A 24,875-nucleotide genomic window follows, 5' to 3' on the forward strand; every position below is an offset into this window, starting at 1 on the left:
TAGAATGACTGGACATGCAATGTTGCCTGCTTTTTCCATTGTACAGGAGAGATGTTTCACTTAATGATGTATCCTCCATTAGCTCCTAACAAAGCTGTCATATAATGAAAAGATGATAAACTAGCAGCCTGTGGTGCAGAATGGTTCTGTATCAGAGCTGCAAAAGACAATATATGTTACATAGGTTATTGAGAATGAACAAAACATAATCTTGTAATTTTACATCTTGACCACAATGAGCTGTTGTATGTTTCAAAATGTTGTATTGCTGATTCGTAAAGGTACGTGACAAAAAGCAGCAGGATAGGGAATCCAGCATGTCCGAACAATAAGCTGCATGCCTTTTGTATGTGATAGATGTTGCTTGAAATATCCGCCTCATTGTCATCCATGCTCTAGCAAGAGAATTCCAGGCCTTCTCCTTCTTCCTTTCTCGTGTCCATGCGTCATTATTCCTGTGTGTGAGAGTCTGCAGCAGCGAGATCCTGTGGAGGAAATGCACTGAGGCCTGCAAACAGGCCAAGTCTGAAGACATGGAGAGGGGACAGGACAGGAAGCTCAGATGCTTACATAACAGCCTTATTGAGAGGATCGGTATTTGACATGTCACATACCAAACTCAGCCACCAACGTTCCACTTTAACCCCCATCCCAACCCCCCCCCCCTCTGCCCCCCCCCCCCACATGTATCAGGTTGGCCAGGTCTCAGCGAGGGCACATTTTGGGCCCCAGTGAAGTTGCTTGCTAGACTACTACAGTATGTTTGTCTGATAGAGACCCTTGACTTGAATGTTCAGACCAATGGTATGTAAACTGATTTGTGTCTGGATAAATATTTAGATGTCTCCCCACTACAGTTTTTTCCTGTGAGTTAAATCCAACAGGTAGTGTTGGTTTTAAATTGAATCACCCTCTGATGTTAGGTTCAAAGGGGCGCTCACTGCCGTTTAATGGAAGCCAATGATGTGTGGTTCGCCTATAAGTCTGAGTAAGACTGAAAAACGATAAGGAGGGTTATTAAAGACCTTCCTCCGAGAGGGAGAAACCCCAGTGTCTCAGGGTTTCTTGGCCAGCGGTGGCAGCAACCTCGTCGACCCTGCACGGCTGTATTTATAGAGAGCTGTAGATGAGTCATTTGGCTGAGTGCCCACTGTGCTTGATTTACGATACCCCCAACCCCCCCACCACACATACCCCGCCGCTCCACCATCAGCTCCCACCCCACCCCTCACACTACTTCCCTCAGAGACAAGCAGACACACCATCTTGCCTTCGGCTTGCTGTCTCACACGGTTTCATTCGGCTGCTCTCTCCTACACTTCTTTCGTGTGTGTCTTCGAAATATGCTTCCTCTGCTCTTTCTGCTCCTTTGACAGAAGTACAAGTAGAGGAAATGCTTCCTGAGAGGCAGACAGACTAGCCTTATCCTGACCTCGCCTAAGTGCCGCTGATTGGTGTGTCACATTGACCTGCCTTTGACTTAACAAAAAATGAAGTTTTAGGCGAAAGAGTTATATGAGGTCGAGGAGAAACAAAGGAAGGAGGGGGAGAGTTGGAAGGACAGTAGTAAGTGCTGTGGTGTGTGTTTTAGCAGAAACAGAAGGAGATAAATTTGTGGCACAGAACAAGAACAGATGAAGAAGTGGCAGTGGGGGGCCGGCGGTCAGCAGCAACTGTGTGGCTTTTGCTCCCTCACCTTTCAGCAGAGAAGGGGGCACATCTTCCTCTGCGCCCCATGGATCTTAACTCCAACCCAGGTCTGTGTCTTTATATAACAGTAATGAATACTAACATGTTTGCATGCAGTTTGGACTGTTTCATTACGACAGCAGAGATATTATTAGACTTCTGCACTGTTTTTAGCTTCAGTTACAACTGAAGGAACGGGTGGAAGGACTTCTATACAGCTTTACTAGTTTTAAACAAAGCTGCTCACAGATGAGATGCAAATTACTCTCTGTTCTTTCTGAGAAAGTGTCTCCTCCAGATGCTGTTCATTCATCATGTCAGCATGATGGGTGTTTTGCAAGTTACAGTTCATGGCTTATGTTTATCGCAGCTGTGATTTCAGATGAGCAGTTTATGATCGGTGCGTTCCTGATTTTCCTGCAGGGGCATCGCCGCACTTTCCTCAGTATTTGTCCACTATACCAGTATCAAAAAACACGCTCTGTGATTGTGAATAATGGAGCCGCTAGTTCTGACAAAGTGATTCATTTCGTATGCGTTTGTAATGCTAATACTTCATTTCATTAAGATGCAACTCAGAAGCTCTGTATTGACAGAATGGCAATGACAATCAATCTCTTAGAGCTAGATGAAGCTCGTTTTCAGTGCATTACATTTTTAGCCATGTGAGCTGCATTGCTCTGGGAATGGCAGTGTTGATTGTCTGTCAGTTTGTTAGTCGATCAGTCCACCGGTTTGGTCCAGGATGAAATATCTCAGCAATTATACGATCAAGTGCCCTAAAATTCTGTCCAAACATTGATGGTGCCCAGAAGATGAATCCTACGAACTCTGGTGGTTTCATGTAAGATATCTCAACAACTATGGGATGACTGTCCATCAAATTCATGTCTCCCTGAAGTGTGATATGTGTGATAATTTTTATGATTGCTAAACTTTTCATATAGTGCCAACATCTGGTCAAAATTTCACAGTTTACTTTTTGACCAAATAAGTGCAAAAATAATGACATTCTCATCCGCCTCAGCTGTACTCTGTGTTTAGTAATATTTGGCAAATGTTAGCGTGTTGACATCAGCTGGTGAATATGGTAAACATTATTCCTGCTTAACATCTGCATATTAGCATGCTGATGTTAGCATTTAGCTCAGAGCACTGTGCCTAAGTGCAGCCTCACAGAGCTGTGGCTGTGGACTTGTCTTTACACTACAGGTTCATTTACATTTCATTTCCTATAAAACCAAAACTGAATGCAGCCTAAAAAAACACATTGCTGTGGGTATGAGGGGAAAGTGGTACAAAGTTGACAAAATATTTTGCCTTATAATGAACTTAAATTAAGCAATACAAAATATTTTTATCTTACATTTCTCTGCTTCTGTAATTCTCAACACCACGGTAGCAATGGGCTTAGGATTTAATCATCAGAGCTTTTAGAATAACTTGTATGATAACATAAGCTTTTAAACCATATATGTAGTTTAAATGCCACCCAGGTGTGGTTGTACTAGATATGTAGCTTAAAAAAATCTTGCCAGAGGAAGAAAAATCACGCTCAGTAAAGGAGTATTCTCATAGCTGGATCAAATTTCACTTTGCTTGGCTGCTTGAGGCAGATAACAGAACAGACTCCTGAATTCATAGTTCCCAGCCTGCCTGTAAATCCATCCTGGTAAAGATGTTCCCATGCAAAAATCTGAACCAACAGATGGTAGAGGAAGCAGGCAGCATTATACAGAATGTTAGGGCAGAAATGAGGTTTCAAGAATTGGTGTGTTCGAGGGGAGGAGGAAAACCAGCACAAAATCAGTGTCCATGATAGGAAATACATCGGAGGCAACAATTTAGTGTCTGAAAAAACCCTTTTTGCTGGAGTCAGCAGTCAACACATATTTCTTATTAGGCAACAAGTAATGACTGACAAGCCAACGAGTGGGCACGACTAACAAATTAGACAATTTAGCATAGTTGTGCTGATCAAAAACAGAAAACTGTGAAGGATGTCACGCACATGGCACTCATATCTTCACCAAAGTAGGTGTAAGAACAAATTTAAAACATAATTATTCTTTGGTTGCTATTTTTTGATGTCTTAGATGATTTTATGCTGAATACCTCTGGGTTCTGGGCTGTTAGCTGGACAAAGAAAGTGATCTGAAAATGTTACCTTTGGCCTCTGGGGAACTGTGATTGGCATTTTTCACTGTTTTATAGACAAAGCAATTGACTATTTAATTGAGAAAACAGTCTTCAGATTAATTGATGATGAACATGACCACTGCAGCAGTACTAAAGACCACTTCACACGGGCTTACATCAGCACTACATACAGTGATTTATATGAAGAAATCTCCTGTTAATCCATTCAGCAGCGCACAACAAACAGTACACTTATTTCAAAAACACAACATCAATGTGTGGTAGGTCAGTAGCAGTACCAGCGACTGTGGTTATGAAAGCTTTATTTTACCTTCATAGCAAAGGTTTGTACCTAGAGAACTGACCGAACAACATCAGCAAAAGTACAACACTGCACACTCAAACGCACAAAGAGCCAACTTCATCGTCAGCATTTCTCTGTCTCTCCACTCAGATCACCACCAATCTTTCTCTTTCACCAAGCTTCCCTGCACTCCCCCTGCACTGCAGCTCTCTCAGGCCCACAGTGCTTTGGCCAGATTTGTCAGAGAAAACAACGAGGATGTGGAGCGGCAACGCAGACAGGACTGCTGCAATGGCCAAAATGAAAACACGCTTATCCTGCCGAAGCTGATGGACACTCTCCGTTGGCTGTCCAAATAATTGGGCAGCAAATCAACAGGAGGTTTTGTGGTTGCCTCTGAGGTCGGCCATCACACTGATATGTGTGCAGAAATATGCATCAAAAATAACTGGCATAGACCCCGTCACTTTATCTTATAGCGACACAGATCCTTCTGTTCTGGGAGAGCGAAAATTGTGTCATTCATATTCCATGTTCCACCTCATCAGTCACTGAGTGGAAATATGAAGTGGTGGGAAAAGCTCGTGCTGGGTGTTGATTGATGAATGTCAGATTTATCTCTACTTTCTATCACAATAATGCTCACCTCTGACAGGCCCCTCAATCTCGAAAGGCAATCTAGCAAATGAAAATGCTGATTAATGCTTCGACGACACACAATAATGAAATTACTTCACTTGAAAATCATGCGAAGCATTTTTCTTAATACCCAGCTGGAAAGATATTCTTTCTTCACATTTTTGTTGCACCTCTCTGGCCAGAGATCTTACCAACAGCTTGTCCAGAAGTAACTTGCCTAAATCCAAACTCAGGCTATTTCTGGCTCACTTTTGATCTTGCATACTCCTTTTGTGACAGTTCTCTTTGGTTCTCACTGGAACAAACAGAGCTAGCAAGCTTCTCTGCCTCCATTAGTCACAATAAACTAGAAGTCAGGAGTCTATAGCCCCGCCTTAAAGGTTCAAAGGGCTTTCCCAAAGGCCAGGCTGACACAAACTACCAATTTTGGCTGTGGGGAGTACAGGTGTGCATCTGCCCTGAAGCCCTCATCAGTGCTGAAAGGTGATATTAGAAGGTTTTAGTGAGTGGAGCAACAGGCACTTTGTCAAGTCCACTCCTTGTCTCATTCTGTGGTGTTGATAAAGGGAGGTTCTGTCCCTTCCCCAAGTGCCAGGATGTTTGTCTGCATCTGTTCCTTCCAACATAATTGCTATTGGATGTTTTACCTTTTCTTAAATAAGGAGTTCAGAGGAGCAATGAAATGTCGAAAAACGTTTTTAAAAGGTTTTTAAAACAAAGAGGCAGATTAATGTGAATGAAATGTTATCCTGCTGAAAATAATTTTTTAAAAGCTTTATTTAAATCTCACAACTTTCACAGTAAAACGTTCACATTTTAGTTAGTAGCATCCTTATCTTCATTTATGTGCTTATACATGTGTATAAGGCTTAACACAGACAACATCCTGTATCTAAATCGAAACAAATTTGGACATTGGATAAACACTGTGGGAGATCATTTGTCTTGGGCCACAGAGTGCACAGCAAGAATGAATTCCTGGCATGCAGGCCACACAGATTTACAGTGTCACAGCCATGAGCGCATGATACACTTGTCGAATTGGTGATCTGTCATAGTGAGATATGTTTACATAACCGTGAGGATGCCTATATGTTTCCCACAGACACACTGAATGCGCTCACACAGTACCGAGATGAAACGAACACACATCCTGTCAGCCAAACTGCCACCACAGAGAGTATAACTGCGTGTTAAAAACATAAAGTATAAATTACCTGAAAACATGGTGACGATGCCCAGCTAAAACTGCTCTAAAACTAGTGTCAGGTTCACTCAAGAGAGCTCTCCTGCAGAGCCACTCAAGCTTCTTCCCTTGGATCTGTATGTGTTGCACCTTTCCAGAAGCTTCCTCTAAAGTATCAGTCTGCTTGTATCACTGATGTAATGTTTCAGCCTCCCAGCATTGCGTGCAAGTGTTCAAGTGACAGCAGCTGCCAGCCCTCACCAAAACTCAGCACTCCTAACATTTTAATGGGATATTAATCCCCCAGTCAGAAGTCACTGAAGCCGTCAGTGGTCTAAATGGTTCACTCGTAAGGATTTTGGTATTTTAACAAACCTCGAAGTGTTGTCATGCATAGTTTAAAGATGTTTGGAATTAGTCTAGAATTAATCTCACGTTCTACCTCAGAAATAAATAGGTTGAGCAGAATGTTTGTGGTTTCATACCAGTGACTGAGAGCCTCCATAAATGTCAGTTGTGATTTAAATTTACAATTTGTCAGTTCTGGCTGTAGTCACTGTAAAACCAAGTTAAAGGATCATTCTGGGTTTTTTTTAAGTGCTTGCACTTTTACTAGAAATCACATTTACTTCAGACTCTTTACTGTTATTTTCCAAAGAGAAAAATATTTATTTAAGGTTGTTTGATTCAAATATCCTGCCCTGAAGGCAGCCACTGGTTTTTATTTCAGTGAAGTATGAGGACCAACTTAAAGAAACTTGAAACTAGTTTAAGAAACTGGATATAATCCATTATTTTAATTATGATGGATATAATCCATCATAATTAAAATAATGTATACTTTTATTACACTAGAGTCACCTTAGAAGAAGAAGAAGGATATCATTGTTTGAGAATGATTGGATTGTAGGGATAGTATTTTTTTTTAAAAAGCAGGTATGATTCTTCAAAGTGTACCAGGGATCACTGCACAACTCTCTTTTGCTGTACCTCTATTAGTCTTAATTATCATGTCAGCTTATTTTCCGACACACTCTTGGGACTTTGAGTCAAGTCTGAGTCGTGTTTCCTTTTCCTAAAGTTGAAATTGATTCCCCTTACATAATGGTATATTTACAGCAGCCTTGGCAGGACACAGAGACGTAGCTCTTTATTTAGTTGGCATGAAATCAGAACAGAGACACTTGGCTCCTGCACGGCCCTGTGACCTCCCTGAACGGACTGACCCATTGCTTCGCCGACTGTCCTCATGACAACTCATTAAAACTCTGCTCACTCATACTACTCAACAGCTGCCTTTGACTGTCACACTTCACTCCCTTCTCATCCTGTGTGAGAACAGAGGAGTGAATGTGTGCTGACTGAATCACTTGTTTTTTTTTTGGAAATACAGTAGCAACTTAAAGATTTATCACCATTGCCTCTCAGCGTTGTTGCGGCTAACCTTGTAGCTGCTGAACCCCAGTGGTCGAGGTATCACGTTTGCCTTTCAGCACCAAAGAGGAGCTGATGTGGCCATTATTCTCAATTTTTTGGTGCCATGATTACCTTCTTCCCTATGGGCGCCTGCAGATGGACAATAGAGCCAAGCAGTCCTCGTCCCCTTTGACCTCCCCACTCCTATTCACTTTGTTGCTCACTCAGCATCAGATGGTAATGGATAGCCATAGGAACAGTATGGAGTCTGTGTTCTCTACCAGACAATGTCTTTGGGGACTCAGGTGGAGGCTAATGTTGTGGTGTCCGCCTTCAGATTATGTCTATTGACAGGCAAAGACCACCGGGACACCAGGAAGAGAATAAGCCATCGATACCTTACCAGGGGTCAGATGAAACAGGACTCTCATTATAGATACATAGGAAGATAGAGCTGCATAGAGAAGAGCTACACACCAGGAGTTTGTGCAACAAGACAAACGTACAAGTTGTAATGACAGGTTAGGCTTTTTAGACAAGACAAGACTTTTTGCACAAAATTTTGAAAAATTACTGAAATGTTAAATAGTTGTCAATTATGAGCGATGAGTGGAAAGGATAAAGAAAAAAGTAATGAATAAATAACTTTTATAACTTTGAATTGATTAACTGATGATCTAAATTGCTCTCAGTTATCCTGTCATAGTAAGGCTTATTTGACTTCACATGCCAAAGGTCAGTATATTACATTTTTCGGCTCTAAACAGTTTGTGGCTGCAGATGTTAAAAAAAAAAAGAAAACACTGCAGTGTGAATGGGAGATTCCATGTTTGCTTATGGGGTCATGCCCTGTGTCAAAGAGACATCTACCTATTGTTCCCATTACAGTGCTTAAGAGAAGTGTGTGTGTGTGTGTGTGTGTGTGTGTGTGTGTGTGTGTGTGTGTGTGTGTGTGTGTGTGTGTGTGTGTGTGTGTGTGTGTGTGTGTTTAGGTGGGTGGGTGTTTGAGTGTCTGTGTACTCCCCAACCCCCTCTTCAAACCTCACCTCCCTCCCCTCCTTCCCTTTCTCTTTCACACCCTCTCAGCTGTGCTCACTCACTCATTCCGAGCCAGGCCAAAAACTGGCAGAGCAGCTCCTCCAGTCAGGAACTCCCGTCCTCAAGTTAACCCAGGCAGCCGGGACTTAGTAACCCATTCAGGAAGCCTCTTTTCTGAACTGCCAGAGACAGTGTGTGTGGAGGAGGCATGGAGGTGGTTCATCAGGCGATCCATAGTTTACCCCAGTATGGATTATCAGATTTACTATCATCACATCAAGGTAACAATGATAAGTATGTTGTCTGACTACTATTTCGAGCCTGTTGATAGCTTTATATGTGCTGTCTCTCTGCTGCAGTTCAATGGATGTTTTTACTAGACATACACTGATGTCTTTGTTGCAACAGCTGCAGTTTGCAGAGGGATTAGATCATCTGGAGGTGATACCACTCATGACTCAAACAGACACGGTGTATAAGGGTGCCATCATTTGCAAAGATGGGGAAAAAAAAGGAAATATCGGTAGTTTTTGTTACGACTTTGAATCCTCTTCATCATTCCGTATGAATTAACAAACACTTTGCAGTTCAGTGTCGCTCGGTGAGTGACTTCCTGTTCTGTTGGAGGTATTTATGATGTGTGGACTTCTGAGAAGACTATCATTAGACACAATATTGAATCTCAACTTGCCCCTGCTTGCATGCAAACAAGAAGACTCTTGCAGACAAGAGAGAGATAACTGACACCGATGTAGCCATTTAATCTCACATTGTACACACACACATGCACAACCACGTACACTGGGAGAATTATGACACATATTTTTCGTCATTTAAAGCCAAAGAAGGTAGTTACAGTGTCTGCATTGTTTTCTGGGCCAGCAGCAGCTGCTTCCTCCACTTGGCAAGCAGCACAATGAAAGTCTGGAAGAACTTAACTTTTTCACAACAAGTCTCCCACAAAATGTATTCCACTTCTGAGTATACAGAACATTTTGTCATTTTGTTGGACTGCCAAACAGCTTTGAAGGTAGCAAGACGCCGATTTGTTTTTAAGGGCATTGTTTTTGAAATTGACCACATTAAAGGAATACTTTTACATTTTGTTAAATATTCGTATTTGTTTTCAGGCCGAGAATTAGATGAGAAGATCAGTACCATTTTCATGTGTTTCACATGAGACAGTTAGCTTAGCTTAGCATTTAGATTGGAAACAGGGGAGAACAGCCAGCCTGGCTTTGTCTAAAGGTACAAAAATCCTCTTCTAAAGCTCAATAATGAATATGTTATGTGTTGTTTGTTTAATCCCTATATAAATTAAAGTGTTAAAACAACAAGCTGCCTATTCAGGGGAGGGTTACGCCACACTTCCTGCAGTATTTGTGCTAAGCTAAGATAACTGTCTCCTGGTTGTAGCTCATATTTAACAGGCAGACATTAGAGTAGTAGCGTAGTATTTCCCAAAATGTGCCAAGTCTATTCCTTTAAGCAAGTAGACAAGAGTCTAATCTATAATTACATACAGTATGTTACATGTTAATATTCATTCAGTATGTGGTAGAAGATTAGTACTGTTTGTCTGCACAAAATGAATGCATTCATTTTATAATCCAACCATCTTAACATGATGTAGAATGGATGTGCTTCTTGTTGCTTTACAGGACTTACTTACAGAGGTACAGGTCAGAGTGAAGTGTATTGGGGCTCCAGGTATTTGTGAGCAATTACAGCACAGTGGGATCCTTTGTTGTCTCCCACCTGTTTTTGAGCCATTAGTTAAAGACTAGTCTGCAGCTGGGTTTGGCCACATATTAAGGCCAGTGGTCACAACTGGAATGAACAGTTGTAGCTGTCTGCACTCAGCCCAGCTCAGATGGTAATTATGACACACACAGTGGGAAGCTATAAATAATGGGAGAGCTATCACTGAGAGGCTGTCAGTGATACATTAGAGTTTTGTTTGTGAGGTTATGCAATTAGCCACCGAGATGTGTGTTATTAATATGCTTGATGTAATAAAATAGCATGCACATGGTTAATGTCTTTCCTTTTGTTTGGTGCTATATCCAGTATGCCTGTAGTAACCACCTGTTTGTCATTATTGCTGTAACATAATGCAGCTGGAGTACAATATTTCCTGTATGTAAGCGGCAGAAGCTCGTATAAACTAAGTTGTCATTTTAATATATGCTCCCCTGCAGAGAATAATGTCAACAGAATCGCATTTGAAAAGTGAAAGGGTATGGGATTTTCTCCTTTTCTGAACTTTTTTTGTTTGAAGTCTAAATCTGACTGCGAAGAAAGAATCCTGATCTGTGTGCTTGCTTTAATACAAGCTGTGCTCTGAAGTACCAGCCTGAATGGCTCTGTACAGTTGACAATTGTTCACCACTGAGTTTATAAAAGTTTGGAGCAGTGTGCTGAAGCGTGGTGAATCTGGGGGATTGCAACAGCTGCCACGGTTGTCTCCTCAGGTAGAGCCGTGCTATAAGTGAAGATCCTCGTCTGTCTCTGCCGGTGAACTCCTGCTAGGATTGGTCTCATTTAAGAGGCGATGATTGAGGGGTTTTTTTGAGACCCAGTGCCAGTCACACCACAAGTAGTCTAAGAATTGTGTGGCGGAGAATAATACTCGCAGGCAGCTTAACCACAGCTAGTAAAGAATCAGTCAAAAGACAGCCTCCAGTCATTTTATTTAGCGAACAGAAAGAATTTACCCACAGGCGGCAAGATGATATTTGAGCTAAAGTTTTTATCTTTCTTCTCTCTGTGGAAAATCTACGAAAGGTGCAGATGGGGGCGACTGAAAAGTTAATATTTATCCTTGACAGGGATGTGGCTTCAGTTTCCTCTGATTATCCATTTATCTGATGGTGGCTTTAACCTGCAGTCAAACCAGTGATTGACCTTTACATGTCTGTGGTCAGAAGATAATGTGGAGCTGTGTGGAAATACTGGGTGTTTGTGAATGAGCCAAATGTGATTATTCAGACAACAAGCACTTGTACACTAAAAAGTTATCATTGGCCTACATTATAATGCTAATAGACACTATTCTATTATGCAGCAGTCTACAGCACCTGTGTCATTCAGAACTGATATCTTAATCACTGCAGCTTCTAGATCTGAGACTAACCCCTTTGTTTGATAAATTAAGCTCTTGGGCACAAACACTTGGCTGAAAGCTGACTGATGCTTCTGCTGCACTCCTCGATCCTGAGCGAGACAGAGACCCAGACAACAAAACTTATGTGTCTACACACAAAGACAGCCTGTATTATTTTTCTGTCAGCCTACGTCCATTATCAGCTTCTGACGTTTGTTATTCAAGTCTGTGTTTCAAACAGCCTGAGAATGGATGTCCATCCTACTGTTACTCCTGATATGTGTTGTTCCATTAGGGGAAATGGTATTCTGACAGTATACAGCCATGAGATTAATATTTATATTATCAAAATACAAATAAAGGCTGGAGGAGGCTTTCTAAATGTGTTCCTCAGTCAGAGGCTTTGTGATGACAGGTTTGAAGGTTTTGTCCAGGAAGTCATCCATGTGCAAAGTGTGTTTGACATCTCACCCGTCTTTATAAACCAAGTGGCCGACTCAGCCACTGTGTAAGAAAGTTGAGCATCAACAGGAAATGGCAGGAGGAGCAGGAGTGTGTTGTAATGGCCATGGTATGCTGTATAATCCTGTTGCATGCTTGCTGAACGGCTTCACAATCCTTGTTTCCAAGAGGAAATGTGATGTTTCCATGCGAGTAATGGAAACGGAGGCTCTGGGTTAAAAGCTGACTCATTTTAAATGCGGGCAAAGGCACTCACAGGGAATCACAACTCATTTGCATGACAATCAACAAAAACAATGCTGACAGGGTGGGGATGCCTGTGACTGAAAAACATTCTGAATGCCAAATGGACCAGTGTGACTAATTGGTGTCACTGTGGGATCATTCTGACAGCTCCACCTCAGCGGTCAAACAGAGAACCAAACACATCAGAGCTGAGTAAGATGACATTCTGACCATCAGTATAATTGAGGTTTCAAAACAAAAAATGTTTGGGCAGCTCACAGAAAGCAGGGTGAGAATTCAGGGAATGTGTAATTTTCTCCATGCTAGTGCATGACTATGCTTATTTTGTCTTGTAATGAGATACTGACAGCAGTTTTTGCACCAATACGAGGTTGAATCACTCTACACCCTAATAAATCACTGCAAAAATAACCTTGCACTTGCTGTGTTATGGGAACCTGAGATGTTGATTGTGGCTTAACAGACTCAGGGCTTTGTTAAATACATTAATTAAAAAGAAGGGCGGCTGTGGCTCAGGAGGTAGAGCAGGTCGTCCACTAATCAGAAGGTCGGCTCCTTTGGTCCGTGTGTCCTTGGGCAAGATAGTGCCCATCGGTGTGTGGTAGTTAAGGTGCTGTATGCTTAATATGTGTGTGTGATTGTGACTTGTAGTGTAAAAGTGCTTTGAGACCAGAGACCAGTGCAACATAAATGCAGTCCATTTAACCATCATTATTGTTATTTCCCGTTTGGTATTCAAGTTTACATAAAGTTCTGGTTGTTCTCCAATCAAAGCCTGATAGAGCTAAATAATAGTAGTAGTGGTGGGGGAGAGGGGGGTGTTCCTCGGACCCCAGAAAAGCTTGGACCGTCCCTGGCACAGCCACTCACGATGTCTCACTCACGGTGGACACACCAACACGTCGGTAATCTCTTCCTCTCTTGAATTAACTCCATCATCTCATCAGCCGCTGCGTGGAGCTTGATACACTCGGAGGATTGTGGGTTAATAATCTAAACGCGAGGCGCTGTTTCGAGCACCGTGGAGCGGCGGAGCTTTTACACCGGCCGGACAATCACTCACATGTGCGAGTGTAATAAGTGAGCGGCCGCATTTACCGGTCAGTGCATGGCTTCGTTCATGTTTTGTTGACAAACAGTATAATTTTGCTGTGCGTCGCAGTTTGTGGGAAAAGATGAAATGACAGCGTGGATGTGATTCCAGCGCTTGAGAGGTGAGCGGAAGCTGCCTCTTTGTTTATGTTTTTCTCATGAATGGACAAGTAGCGCAGGTCCAAATGTTATTAACAGAAATTATGTGATAATATCGACAGAGCTTAAACTCATATAATATGTTACTTTGCATGTTCATGGCTAAAGATACAGGGGTGTGATTGACAAAGTTAATCGATTGTGTCTGCTCCATGTGAAGTGTAATTAATGTGTGCTCTGAGGGCAAATCAATAGCGGGTAGTGACTAATCACTGGATCAGGAATTGAGGACACCTGCTAGAAAAATGAAGGACTTGATTTACGCACAGAGATCAAGATGCGGGTGAAAACTTAAGTGTCTTTAATGCGAGTTTTAAATTGCAAGCATGAATAAATGTTCAGTTAGTGCTGCTCCGTGCGAAATATGGGTGATTTAATGGATGGACGGGTTATGGATTGAATAGATGGCTGGTGCTGGACTGCTGTAATGATATTTGGAAACCATTTAAGCAGCATTCGTCTGTGCAAACTGTGACTTTTCAAACGTGGCAAATGTTATGATATTTACCTGCAAATGACAAAACAAGCAAATCCTCACATTTGAAAAGCCAGAATGTGTCAATACTACATTATCAATACTAAATCACTGCCTGTTATCACATGCTGTCATACCTGTGTCCAGCGCCAGAAACAAGTTGTTGTGGATTGTAGCCTAAAGGACACAGAGTATTAATCGATCTGCATTATGAGATGAAACTGCAACCAGCTCCAGTTACACTTTATAATGACTCCTCATCTGAAACTTCTTTTATGAGGTGACATATTTTAAGTGGGATCAAAACATGTGGCTGTGTTTGGGTTCGTTATTGTCGCAGAGTTTTTGCAGCCTGTGTTTGTGAGGGTGGATAAACACTGTGAACATGCTGAGCGCCACACAGGACAAACACTGGCATCTGCTGCCTGCTAATGAGATCTCATCAAGACTGACAGGGAGCATCAATCTCTCTGTCAAAGTCTGGCTACCAGTGTAGCTGTTAATCCTGCTCTCTGACCGCTCAACCTCTTTGACACACTGAAAACACACAGCTATCAACCTACAGCTTACTCATTGTTCTTCTGAACTCTGCTTGTTGTCCTATTTAGGGCTTAATTCGCTTTAATTGCTCTCAATTGCAAACTGAAATCAGTTCTCCAATTCATAATAGCAAAACTGATAATAACAACCTTAAATTTTAATAATTTGTTGACAGATTGGAGAGGAGAAATTGAAATGATGTGAACTGAAAAGATGTTAAATTAATTAGAAATTCAGTTTGTATGGCCTACCACCAACAGGCTGTACAAAGAGAAACATGTATGATTAAGCATATGTACCAAGTGTCCATAATAAATTTCAAATCCTTTCGACTTCATCGTGGTAAACCTGAGCTCTTAACCTGCCTGTCATTTTGTGTTGATGTCTATAAATACTATTTATATGCAACACGCATATCTCATCCTGGGATACAATCAATGCAGCATGATCCAAGTCATGAATAATTCAACCGTCGTGTGACACACCATTTGTTTGTTAATAGCTCATCTCTTCTTGTAACAGACCAGGTGCATTCCTGTGAAATGCCACCAGTCGCCGATTGTTTGATTGTTTCATCTTAGGAAAGCTGAAGTGGAGCCGTGTAGAATGGTTCTGTTGTCATAGCGATCGCTGCAACCAGATTCGTTAATGTGAAACAGGTTCAGACCTTCCACTCCAATCTGTCCGGTATCGCGTGACAGCAGAGTGCTTGTGGCCATTATCCACAAGTCGAATCAGGATACAGAGCCTGCCTCTAATGGAACATACACTCCTGCCCTGAGATATAAACATTTCTTTTGATTTATTACTGCGGGTGAGTTAAAAGGGCAGCGTGTGTGTCATATTGCCATATTTTTAGAGACTAGTGGCTAGGTTAGGTTCAAGTAAATTATCATGTCATGTAAGGACATTGAAAGTTCTCCCCTCCACTCAGAAATTAGTTTCACTCATGCTACTTCTCCCGGATGTTTGACTTTCACCGTGCAGAGTTTCATACTAGAGGGCAGCTTTCACATTCATCTACTGAAGGAGGAGAGTTTCTATGTGCTCACCGTAAATCTGAACTGAAGACGTGTGCATACAAGCATGATTTTGTGACCTAGTGACTAGTTGGCTTCAGGATTTTTGTGGACAAACACATTTTCATTCCAAGCATGTCTGGAAGTTATGTCTGGAGGTGATCTTTTAAAATATTTTTAAAGTCCCATAAACTGGAGTTGGATAAAGAGATCAGATTAGATCTTTCTCATGTGGTAGACAGTTTGATTCCCTGTGAGATTTTGCTGTTTTGCTACCTTACTACGTACAGGATGTTTAAATCATCTATTTCTCTCTCTCCTTTGTGTGAACAGGGGGAGACAGAGAGCGGATGACAGCCAACCATGAGACCTACCTTCTTATGGCCAGCACCCAGAATGACATGGAGGATTGGGTGAAGACAATCCGCAGGGTCATCTGGGCACCTTTCGGTGGAGGTCAGTATACACGCAACCACTGTTTAATTTAATTTGTCAGTGAGATCTGTCCAGCAAGTTTGGTGTCCATGTGGACAACTTTGAAAAATTCCAGTACTTACAAATTACAAATCTTACAGATTACAAATTACAAGTTTTACTATTTTAAATAGAGGAATATAAGAAATTCTATTCAATTTCTAACATAATAGGTATGTTTTCTAGAGTCTGTTAAGCAACAGGTTGCCTCTGCTTTTTTTTTTTTGTTGTTCTTCCTCCATCTGCCACACAGCAGTGTCCTGCCACATGTTGTTCTACATTGCAATCTCCACTCTCACGTTCACGTGTACATCATCTTCTGTGTTTGTTTTTGCTTCTTATCCGGGCTCTGAGTGCTGATAAAGAACGGAAATTAATGTGCTAAAATCAATTACGTGCGTCAAATTGCAATGTAGTAATCATCAAATAAACAGTGATTCATAGCTGTGGTGCACGGTGTTGTAATTGTTCTCATGTAGTTGTTCCTGACTTCGGTGGGATCAGTGTGCTGATTACTGAGTCTCCTGCTGCGCCGCTGTGGCTTGTTATTGACTGTACTGGCAGTCATTGGCCTACATTGTGTATGAGCGGGGCACAAGTGCGGCGTTTGTAACAGGACAGGCGGTTTGGGCAGCTCTCGGTGACACAGTGAATAGATGAGGCTGAGCTGGCCCCTCTGTTTTCAGTGCAGGGAGTTTGATGTCTATTGCAGTTGACTGCTCTTCAAAAGGACGAGCCATTTGTCAAAGATGCCACAAGAAAGGTGGCTCCACGTTGGATCGGGGCCTGGCTTTCTCTGTCTCTGACACACATGTATGAAGAGCACACACACACACACACAAACTCTCATATTCCAGCCTTTCACATTTTGCAGCAGCAGCAGAGACTAACTGAGGCCTGATTGGCTGGTCAGTGGCCGTGAAGTGTGATTCTGTTCAGAGGGTGACAGACAGGGAGGAGGCTCCTGAAACGAAGCCCCTGTGTTTGACCCACAGAAGAGCTCGGACCTCCTAACGGTTTGCTGTCATGTTCGCTGCAATGTTGTGCTGAAGGCTATGATGCTGAATTAATTACTGGCCGGCTTGTGCAAACAGTTGGACAAGAGAGAGCCTGAAGTCACACCTGTGAGAAATGTGCAGCTGTGGCCTCTCCATCTGGATCTTTGGAGATTTATTTCATGGTAATTGCCAGCTTGTTTATCTGTAATCTGGGAAAGAGCTGACCTTTTAAATTGAAGCGTTGTAACTGTTGTTGCTGTTGGATTAATTAGCTATGTAGAAAATTTAAATGTAGTTAATGTTAAACTTGAAATTAAAACACTGTGGTGCCCCATCTGAGTTAGTTTTATTAGGAAGTCATGTGTTTTATGGCGAATTTCCAGACTGTTTTGTGGATTTCATCCATTTTTTTGTCTTTTTTTTTTATCAGTGTGTGATGAGTGTGTGCAGTTGTCTGTGCAGCTGACAGAACCTAAGAGTGCTGAAGGAACCTGTTGAGTGCCTGCAGAGTGGAGGTTTCACTCTTACAGTATGTGCCAAAGAGTTTGTGGTTGTGGTACGACCCAGGCCAGCGGGAACAGCAAACATGCACATAAACACACGCGCACCCAGTTCATAAGCTGGTTCACACACACAGTTACATGTGACCCGGGGAAACATTCCTAGACTCATGACCAGAACGTCTGGAGGGATGACCTTGTTTTCATTCAGTCACTTTTTCTCATTTGTTCTCCAATGAGGATATTCATCATTCTTTACTCTGGCGGAGCTCCACTTATCTACATTTCACTCTGATCCATCTAAGATTCGGAAAATGGACACACAGCTTCAAATATTTCCTGGGACTTTGTGACTGTTTACTGTGTTGTCTTATTTGGGTCGCTGCGAAGATTGGAGTGGAAAAGTCCCCTAAGTGACTGACCCAGAGGAGAAAGAACAGAACACAAGACTCCACTGTTATCTTCTGAGCAGCTTGTTTTCAAAGGAAAGATGATTTTCCCAGAGATGGAACTGAAGACAGTTTGACTGACCTGCTATCAAACTGATGTATCTCTTTTATTTCTGCTCTGATTTTCTGATTTCTGTCATAACTGCAAAAACTGATTCTTGGAAAATGCTTGAATGCAGGCGCTTTAAATTCTGCACCTCTGGTATGTTATCTTATCAGAAATTTATTAATAGGCGTTTCTTCCGGAAGCTTACAAGCTGTGTCAGTTTGAAGAGGGGTGAGTATGACAACAACTGATACAAAGAGTGAGTTAGCATGATTGTGGATCTCTGCGACTAATGAAGGTGTATTGAAGCGTTTGTATTTGTTTACTACAAAAGCCACATTCTGAATTGATAAATTGTTGAGATAAGCACCGCTTGTTTTTAAGCCACTGTATTCTGTGTCAAATGCTGTCAAGAGCACGGGGATCCTTGTAAGCTCGGTCTAATTCAGTCACCGTACGGTACCTTGTTGTACCACGTGTGTGCATGTGTGTGAGTAGCCTCTGTCTGTATCTAGAGACCGGAAAAGTATGCAGATCCAAATCTCTCAGGAAGGCTGCCTTAATCCCCTCTTGTGTTGCGTCCACATGAGACGGCTGCAAATGGAAATCAGCCCTTTTTTTTTTTTTTCAACGGCGACTGCCTCAAACAAAAGGCGAGAGGTGCTCAGCAGGAAGTTAGAGATTTGATCATCAGACTAAGGCTTTGTGGGTGTACATATTTTTTTTTTTTAGCTTGGACTGTCTGGCCAACCTTATCATAAATCTTTTTCAATTGATTTAACTGGTCTCTTTGATGTGCCTTAAGCCCTAGATGGTATGCTAATGTTTTTTTTTTTAATTGTAATTCTTTGAAAAACAAAACCCTTTCACTTTGGAAGAGAAAGTTAGAGTCCAAGATATTAAACAGTATTAATATTTCAATATATATATATGCCTGTGAAAAAAACATTATTAAAACCATGGAGACATTGCTGTCCAATTATAAATGACTGTTCTACTATCTGTGTTGAAATAAAATCTTGGCCATTATGAATAAATGTATAAATGTGGGTTGAATACAGAATCAAACCACTGCCGATTTGTTGTAGCTACTATTTGTCAATTTTGTACCATCATTAAATATGTTGTCTCGTGTTTCAGGGATCTTTGGTCAGAAGTTGGAGGAGACGGTGCGGTATGAACGTCGATTTGGGAACAAGCTCGCCCCTATGCTGGTAGAGCAGTGTGTGGACTTCATTCGGCAGCGAGGCCTTCGGGAGGAGGGCCTATTCAGGCTGCCTGGACAGGCCAACCTGGTCAAAGAGCTGCAGGATGCCTTCGACTGTGGAGAAAAACCCTCTTTTGATTGGTAAGGAAGAAAAGGCGAAATTCAAATTTTAAAATGCAGTTTTACAATGTACTGACCAGTACAAAACCCTCCATGATATAAATATCTGGTTATACTCTGCCTCAAAATGATGTTGTGTGTAGGTGGTGGTACTGAGAGACTAAGAGCTTTTTTTTTTTTAATGCGACAACCTTCGTCCATCTCTCAGAATGACAGAGAAATGCATGAGTGATGGAACATACTGCTTCCACATCTCTTCCTCTCCACTCTTTCTCTCTCTTTCACTCCATCCACCACTCCCACCATCCACTCTGATGGCCGTAAATAAAACCTAGATAGGACTGTCAGGATCCAGGCTGTACATCAAGGTCTGACCACTTACTAGAAACACTGGGTCCAGGATCACACTTAGAAGTGCCACCATTATGTCAGCTGCACCATTACACACCTCCGTCCCTCCTACTCCTACACTGGCTTCAACACAACTTGTGCCATGTAATGGCAACAACTACACTGTCCGATTTCTGTTCCTAACTGTCCCTTGATGATAGCCTCATTAGCCCTGTAACCTCCCGCCTGCCTCACCAGCTGCCCCTCCTTGGCTCATTAGTGTCTCTGAGCCTACAGTGGAAACCCTCTTACATTTTTTTTTTTTTATCCCTCTGCCTTTCTGTTCTTATGTCCTTTTTTCTTGCTTTATTCTGGGATTTATTCTGTGTTTGACTTGTGGTGATGCAAAAACCAATCTTGTATGTTCTGTCACTTCTTGTATTTACATTATCTTTTCTTCTGATTCCATCCATTTCCTGTCGTACTGTTCCCGCAGGAAGCTTCGTGGTGATTTGTGTTTGCCTCCCTGCCACGTAGCCATAATAAATAATAACCTCAACCCTTCCCCCTGTTCTGTCTCTGTTGTCTTTCTCTACAGTAACACAGATGTGCACACAGTAGCTTCTCTACTGAAGCTGTATCTCAGAGAGCTGCCGGAGCCTGTCATCCCCTTCCACAAGTACGACGAGTTCCTGGCATCCGCCAAACTCCTTGGCAAGGATGATGAAATGGTAAGAAAGAGTACTTGATGAGTTTCTTTATACCTATAACGACCAACAAATTGACTTTCACACACTTTTTTTTCCCTCCACATGAAGTTTAAAGTTTGAATTATATATCGACAGAAGTCAGCACTGAAAAGCTTGTCCCTCACTGTCCAGTCGTCCTTGGTCTGCTGTGCTGTACTAACACTGACTGTTGTGCCTGTTTTTACTTCTAACATATAAATAGGATTTCTCTCACACCATGAGGTACAGTTAATAGCAGAGACCAGTCTTCGTCTTCCTCACAATGTCCAAAACATCTTTCCCCTATTTTCACTTTCACACAGAGTCCAAGTTTCCTTTATATGTATGCATGAGCGTGGGTGTGCTCTTTTATGTAAATCCAGAAATATGTTTTAATGCCTCAAGTAAGGATCAGAGCTGCCCTGTCTTTTAAACCTTCTAGGACTTTGAAATGGAGGAGGACCACGGCGAACAAAATTTCCAATACTTCTAAGTCGAATGGTTTGCTTTGTTTGCTTCTGCATCTGTTGAGCCTGAATTAAAGTAATGATAGTTAAAATCCTCTCCTAGATAGACACATGGTTCCTCCGATTTGAGTAGCTTTGTATTAATACCGCAGAAAGAGTTGTTACCTAAGAAGTGTCTGTAATCTGCAGGGTATGAAGGAGTTGAGAAGGCTTGTGGAAAGTCTACCTCCGGTGAACTACAACCTTCTCAAGTACATCTGCAGGTATTGATTAACTGTTAAAGTGGATAAAATTTCAAAGTGCAACTGTTATTGAACAGTGAAATACTGATGGTGTTTTCCTGTTTGCCAGATTTCTAGATGAAGTCCAGTCGTATTCGGGAGTGAATAAAATGAGCGTTCAGAACTTGGCCACAGTCTTTGGGCCAAATATCCTGAGGCCAAAGGTTGAGGATCCAGTAGCTATTATGGAAGGTCAGTGTTCAAGCCACTTACACACTGTATGTGAAACTTGTTTTCTGATATTTTGTTTTAATGCTGAACTTATCTGAGGTGATTTAAAGATAAAATTAAGGATGTGTGCTCTCACGTTGCCAGGTACTGTTCTGGTCCAGCAGCTCATGGCCGTTTTGATTGGCCGCCACGATGTGCTATTCCCCCACAACGAGGACAGCCCCACAGCCCTCGAGCTCGTCAACAACAACAACATTGAACTACCGCGGCGACAAGCCACTACAACTACCTCCACCATCACCACAGTGTCTCAGAACGCCGAGAACAACAACACACAAGTGGTCCGGCAGTGTGTTTGGGAAGCACCCGAGTCTCCTTCGCACCGCCAACTTGTAGACAACAGTAGCTCCCCGCGATCAACAAGTCCACGCAATGGTGTAGTAGGACGCTTTGACGTCACCCGCAGTCCACCGCTGACTGTTAAGAAGAACCCGGCGTTCAGTAAAGGCAGCGGGATTGTTACAAATGGCTCCTTCAGCTCCTCACCCTCCTCAGACCCCAGTCAAGAAAAGAGCCAGACTCTGAGTGGAGGTGGGAGCTCATCAGTTCGGCGCAGTGGAACGCTCAAAGGCTCAGGCACAAAAATGGGCACCAGTGGTGTAGCAAGTGGAAGCAGCATGGGAGGGAATGGAACTGGAGTTGTGCGCATGGGCATTTCAGGCACTGATGTTGTCACGGGGAGTCTGAATGGGCGCAACAGCCTTTGGGTGCCAAATGGCTGCGTCACGTTACGGGTGAACAATAAAACACGTGACTGCTCCAATGGGGAACAAACAACCAATCAGAATCGTCTGTCCACATATGATAATGTCCAGTTAAACCACCAGAACCTGCAGCTGCAGAACCAGATCACCAACACGTGTCTGAACAGCAGCTGTGAGGACAAACAGAGCGTGGACAGTGCCACCTGGTCCACCTCCTCCTGTGAAATCTCTCTTCCTGACAACTCCACTTCCTGTCGTTCCTCCACCACTACCTGCCCTGAGCAGGACTTCTACGGAGGTCCCTATGAAGACTTGGATGGACCAACACAGGATAATGAACCTCACCAGTCCGGTGGTGGAGGAGAGGGGGAGGGCAGAAACGGCAACAGGGAAGGAGGTGGAGTTGGAACAGGGCGGAGCAGTCGAGGCACCAGCAGTAGTGATAATAGCGATGGTTTCACTGTTGGTAATGGACCCGGCAGCCACAGCGCTCTGCACAGCTTGGTGGCCAGTCTTAAACAGGAGATGCACAAGCAGAAGATGGAGTATGAGGCCAGGATAAAGAGGTGGGTTCACATCTGTGGAAAACAGCATTTTTTGATGACAGCAGAAGGAATCTGCAAAAGATAAATGAAGAGCACAAAAAAAATATGTTGAAGTGTCTTGGAAGCTTTGTATCTATACATGTTATGTTTATATCTGTAACAACAACTGAATACATACACTCTTACAAACATTTTCAGGTAACCTAAACAGTTCAGCAGTTTATAGCATTGGGCACTTTTACAAATAATGACTGAAGCTGCAGTATGTAATTCATTAAATTTACTGAAAGCAAAACAAACTGCAGCTGTTTCCCCCTTGCTTTGTTGCTGCAGTCTACTCTCAGAGGACCAATTGGCTGTTGACTGCTGTTCCTTTACCTAATCCTTTGTTAACCTCCTTTGCAGTTTGGAGCAGCGCAACATGGAGCTGGAAACAGAAATGGTGAGCCTCCATGAGGAGCTAGACCAGGAGAGGAAGAAGTACACCATGGCAGAGATCAAGCTGCGCAACGCCGAGCGTGCCAAGGACGACGCTGAGCGGCGAAATCAGATGCTGCAGAAAGAGATGGAGCAGTTTTTCTCCACGTTTAGTGACCTCACCGCAACTGGCAATGCCGCAGCCAACGACCCCCGCCGACCAGATCGTAACAACGCCATCCGGATACAGTGAAGGAAACCGGAGGGGGAGATGTGTGGTCTGGAGTGCAAGGAAAGACTGGAAATTCTTAATTATATGATGCGAACATTACACGGGCTCCAAACAGGATTTGGCTGCTGGTTGTAGAAGGCAAGTTGGAAAGTTACTTTGCAAAGGTTAATAGCATGTTTTAATTTAAGAAATAGGTGGTGTACGGCTAATGCAGGCCACCTGTATAAATGTAAACATCACCTGGAGTGATGCGAGAGTGACGTTATCTGTAAATACAGCATTATTTAAACAGTTTTCAGACACTCTCCAAACTTCTTAGAAATTGTTGTGGTACTCACTCATCTGACTTGGAAGTGGAGTAACGGGACAGTACACCATAGTCCATGATGATGATGTACAGTACTGCTGTTATTTTATATTAGCTCCTAGAGCCAGATTGGAGGGAAGGCAAAACAGTTTAAAAGGTTGTGTCCAGCCAAAAAAAAGAATACCAACCCTCGACCTCTAAACAGCTGAAGAACATGCCGAACCTCCCCCCATCTTAATTCACTTTTAAAATCTAACCAAAAAAAAAAAAAAAAAAAACACACACACATCTTATTGTTCCATGTCATTGTGTATCTACTCATGTACATACAGGGAAACAATGCAGAAAATTACAGCATCACATGTAAAGAGAAATGAAAGTAGTACTTAAATGTTTATCTGATATTTAAGCAAAATTATCAGTGTGTGATATTTTATATTAAGATTTTTCCTTGCACTTACATGTTTTTTTTTTAAGTGTCTAAGCAAGGTGGTACTTTCTGTCGGTCAGTGTGTGTATCATTTAAATTGGACAATATACTGTATATGTGCCTGTGCTTCTGTGCTGTTACATTTACCCCATGACCAAAAAAAAGAGCCTGTACTGTAAATATTTTATAGATAATCGTAGACACTACTTGTTAGTCTGTTATGTGGTTTTAAGCATATTCAGATGGATATGGCACGTAATATAAATGGACACTGATTGAAGAATGTTTTGTAGCTTGTAAAATAAATTTGCACGATGATGACTTGCACGATGGGTCATTGACGTGAATCCCAAAAAGAATAAAAAGGTTTGTCGCAAATTCATATTTGCAAGTGACAAAATGTACTTACCCCATTCAGAGACGTGCAGCTGGTGTCATTCTATGAATGCTCTGGGGAAAAACAGCTTTCGGCCTGTGTCTGAGCATGTGAGATGCCACTTTTAAAAATACCCTCCTGTAGTCTGACAATTTATTCACCGGACACTACTGGTTTTGATCCCAACTGAACACAGAATAAGAAGCTTCAGCTACAACAGAGAGTTGTGTTTTTTTTTTTGTTTTTTTTTGTTTTTTTTGTCATAACTGTGAAAAAACGGGGATTACAGCATCAAGTGTGTCAGCACAGAGAATATTAACAGCCTGGTTGCTAAATTCAGTTGCAAGTGGTGTGCGCATGATGGTGCATGAGTCCACAAGGGTCAGTGTACAACAAGTGAATGTCTGTAAAGTGACTGCATACTGATGAGTGTATTTGTTTAGCTTTAAACCAAATGTCTACACACAAATGTGGATTTGCTATTGGTTACAAAACAGGACACACCTGAGTACATACCAGGACT

At 42.2% G+C, this 24,875-nt stretch overlaps 1 protein-coding gene across 4 annotated transcripts in view; it reads left to right on the top strand.

Annotated features, from left to right (window-relative positions):
- The window catches only part of arhgap24 (Rho GTPase activating protein 24), a 60,122-nt gene extending 36,224 nt beyond the window's left edge, over window positions 1–23,898 (top strand). Inside the window, exons 1-8 of one of the 4 annotated variants that reach the window (XM_041058990.1) lie at window positions 1,455–1,757; window positions 15,844–15,966; window positions 19,118–19,325; window positions 20,233–20,365; window positions 21,019–21,092; window positions 21,181–21,302; window positions 21,426–22,611; window positions 22,996–23,898. In XM_041058990.1, the coding sequence (XP_040914924.1) occupies window positions 1,736–1,757; window positions 15,844–15,966; window positions 19,118–19,325; window positions 20,233–20,365; window positions 21,019–21,092; window positions 21,181–21,302; window positions 21,426–22,611; window positions 22,996–23,260 (2,133 nt within the window). In that variant the 5' untranslated portion in view covers window positions 1,455–1,735 and the 3' untranslated portion in view covers window positions 23,261–23,898. Of the gene's footprint in view, window positions 1–1,454; window positions 1,758–8,580; window positions 8,693–13,207; window positions 13,326–15,843; window positions 15,967–19,117; window positions 19,326–20,232; window positions 20,366–21,018; window positions 21,093–21,180; window positions 21,303–21,425; window positions 22,612–22,995 lie in introns of those variants that run through there. The other 3 variants (XM_041058989.1, XM_041058991.1, XM_041058988.1) reach the window with 3 other exon arrangements.
- The last annotated feature ends 977 nt before the right edge of the window (window positions 23,899–24,875 follow it).

The sequence above is a fragment of the Toxotes jaculatrix genome, chromosome 16 (assembly GCF_017976425.1).
Source record: "Toxotes jaculatrix isolate fToxJac2 chromosome 16, fToxJac2.pri, whole genome shotgun sequence".
Taxonomy (NCBI): Eukaryota; Metazoa; Chordata; class Actinopteri; family Toxotidae; genus Toxotes; species Toxotes jaculatrix.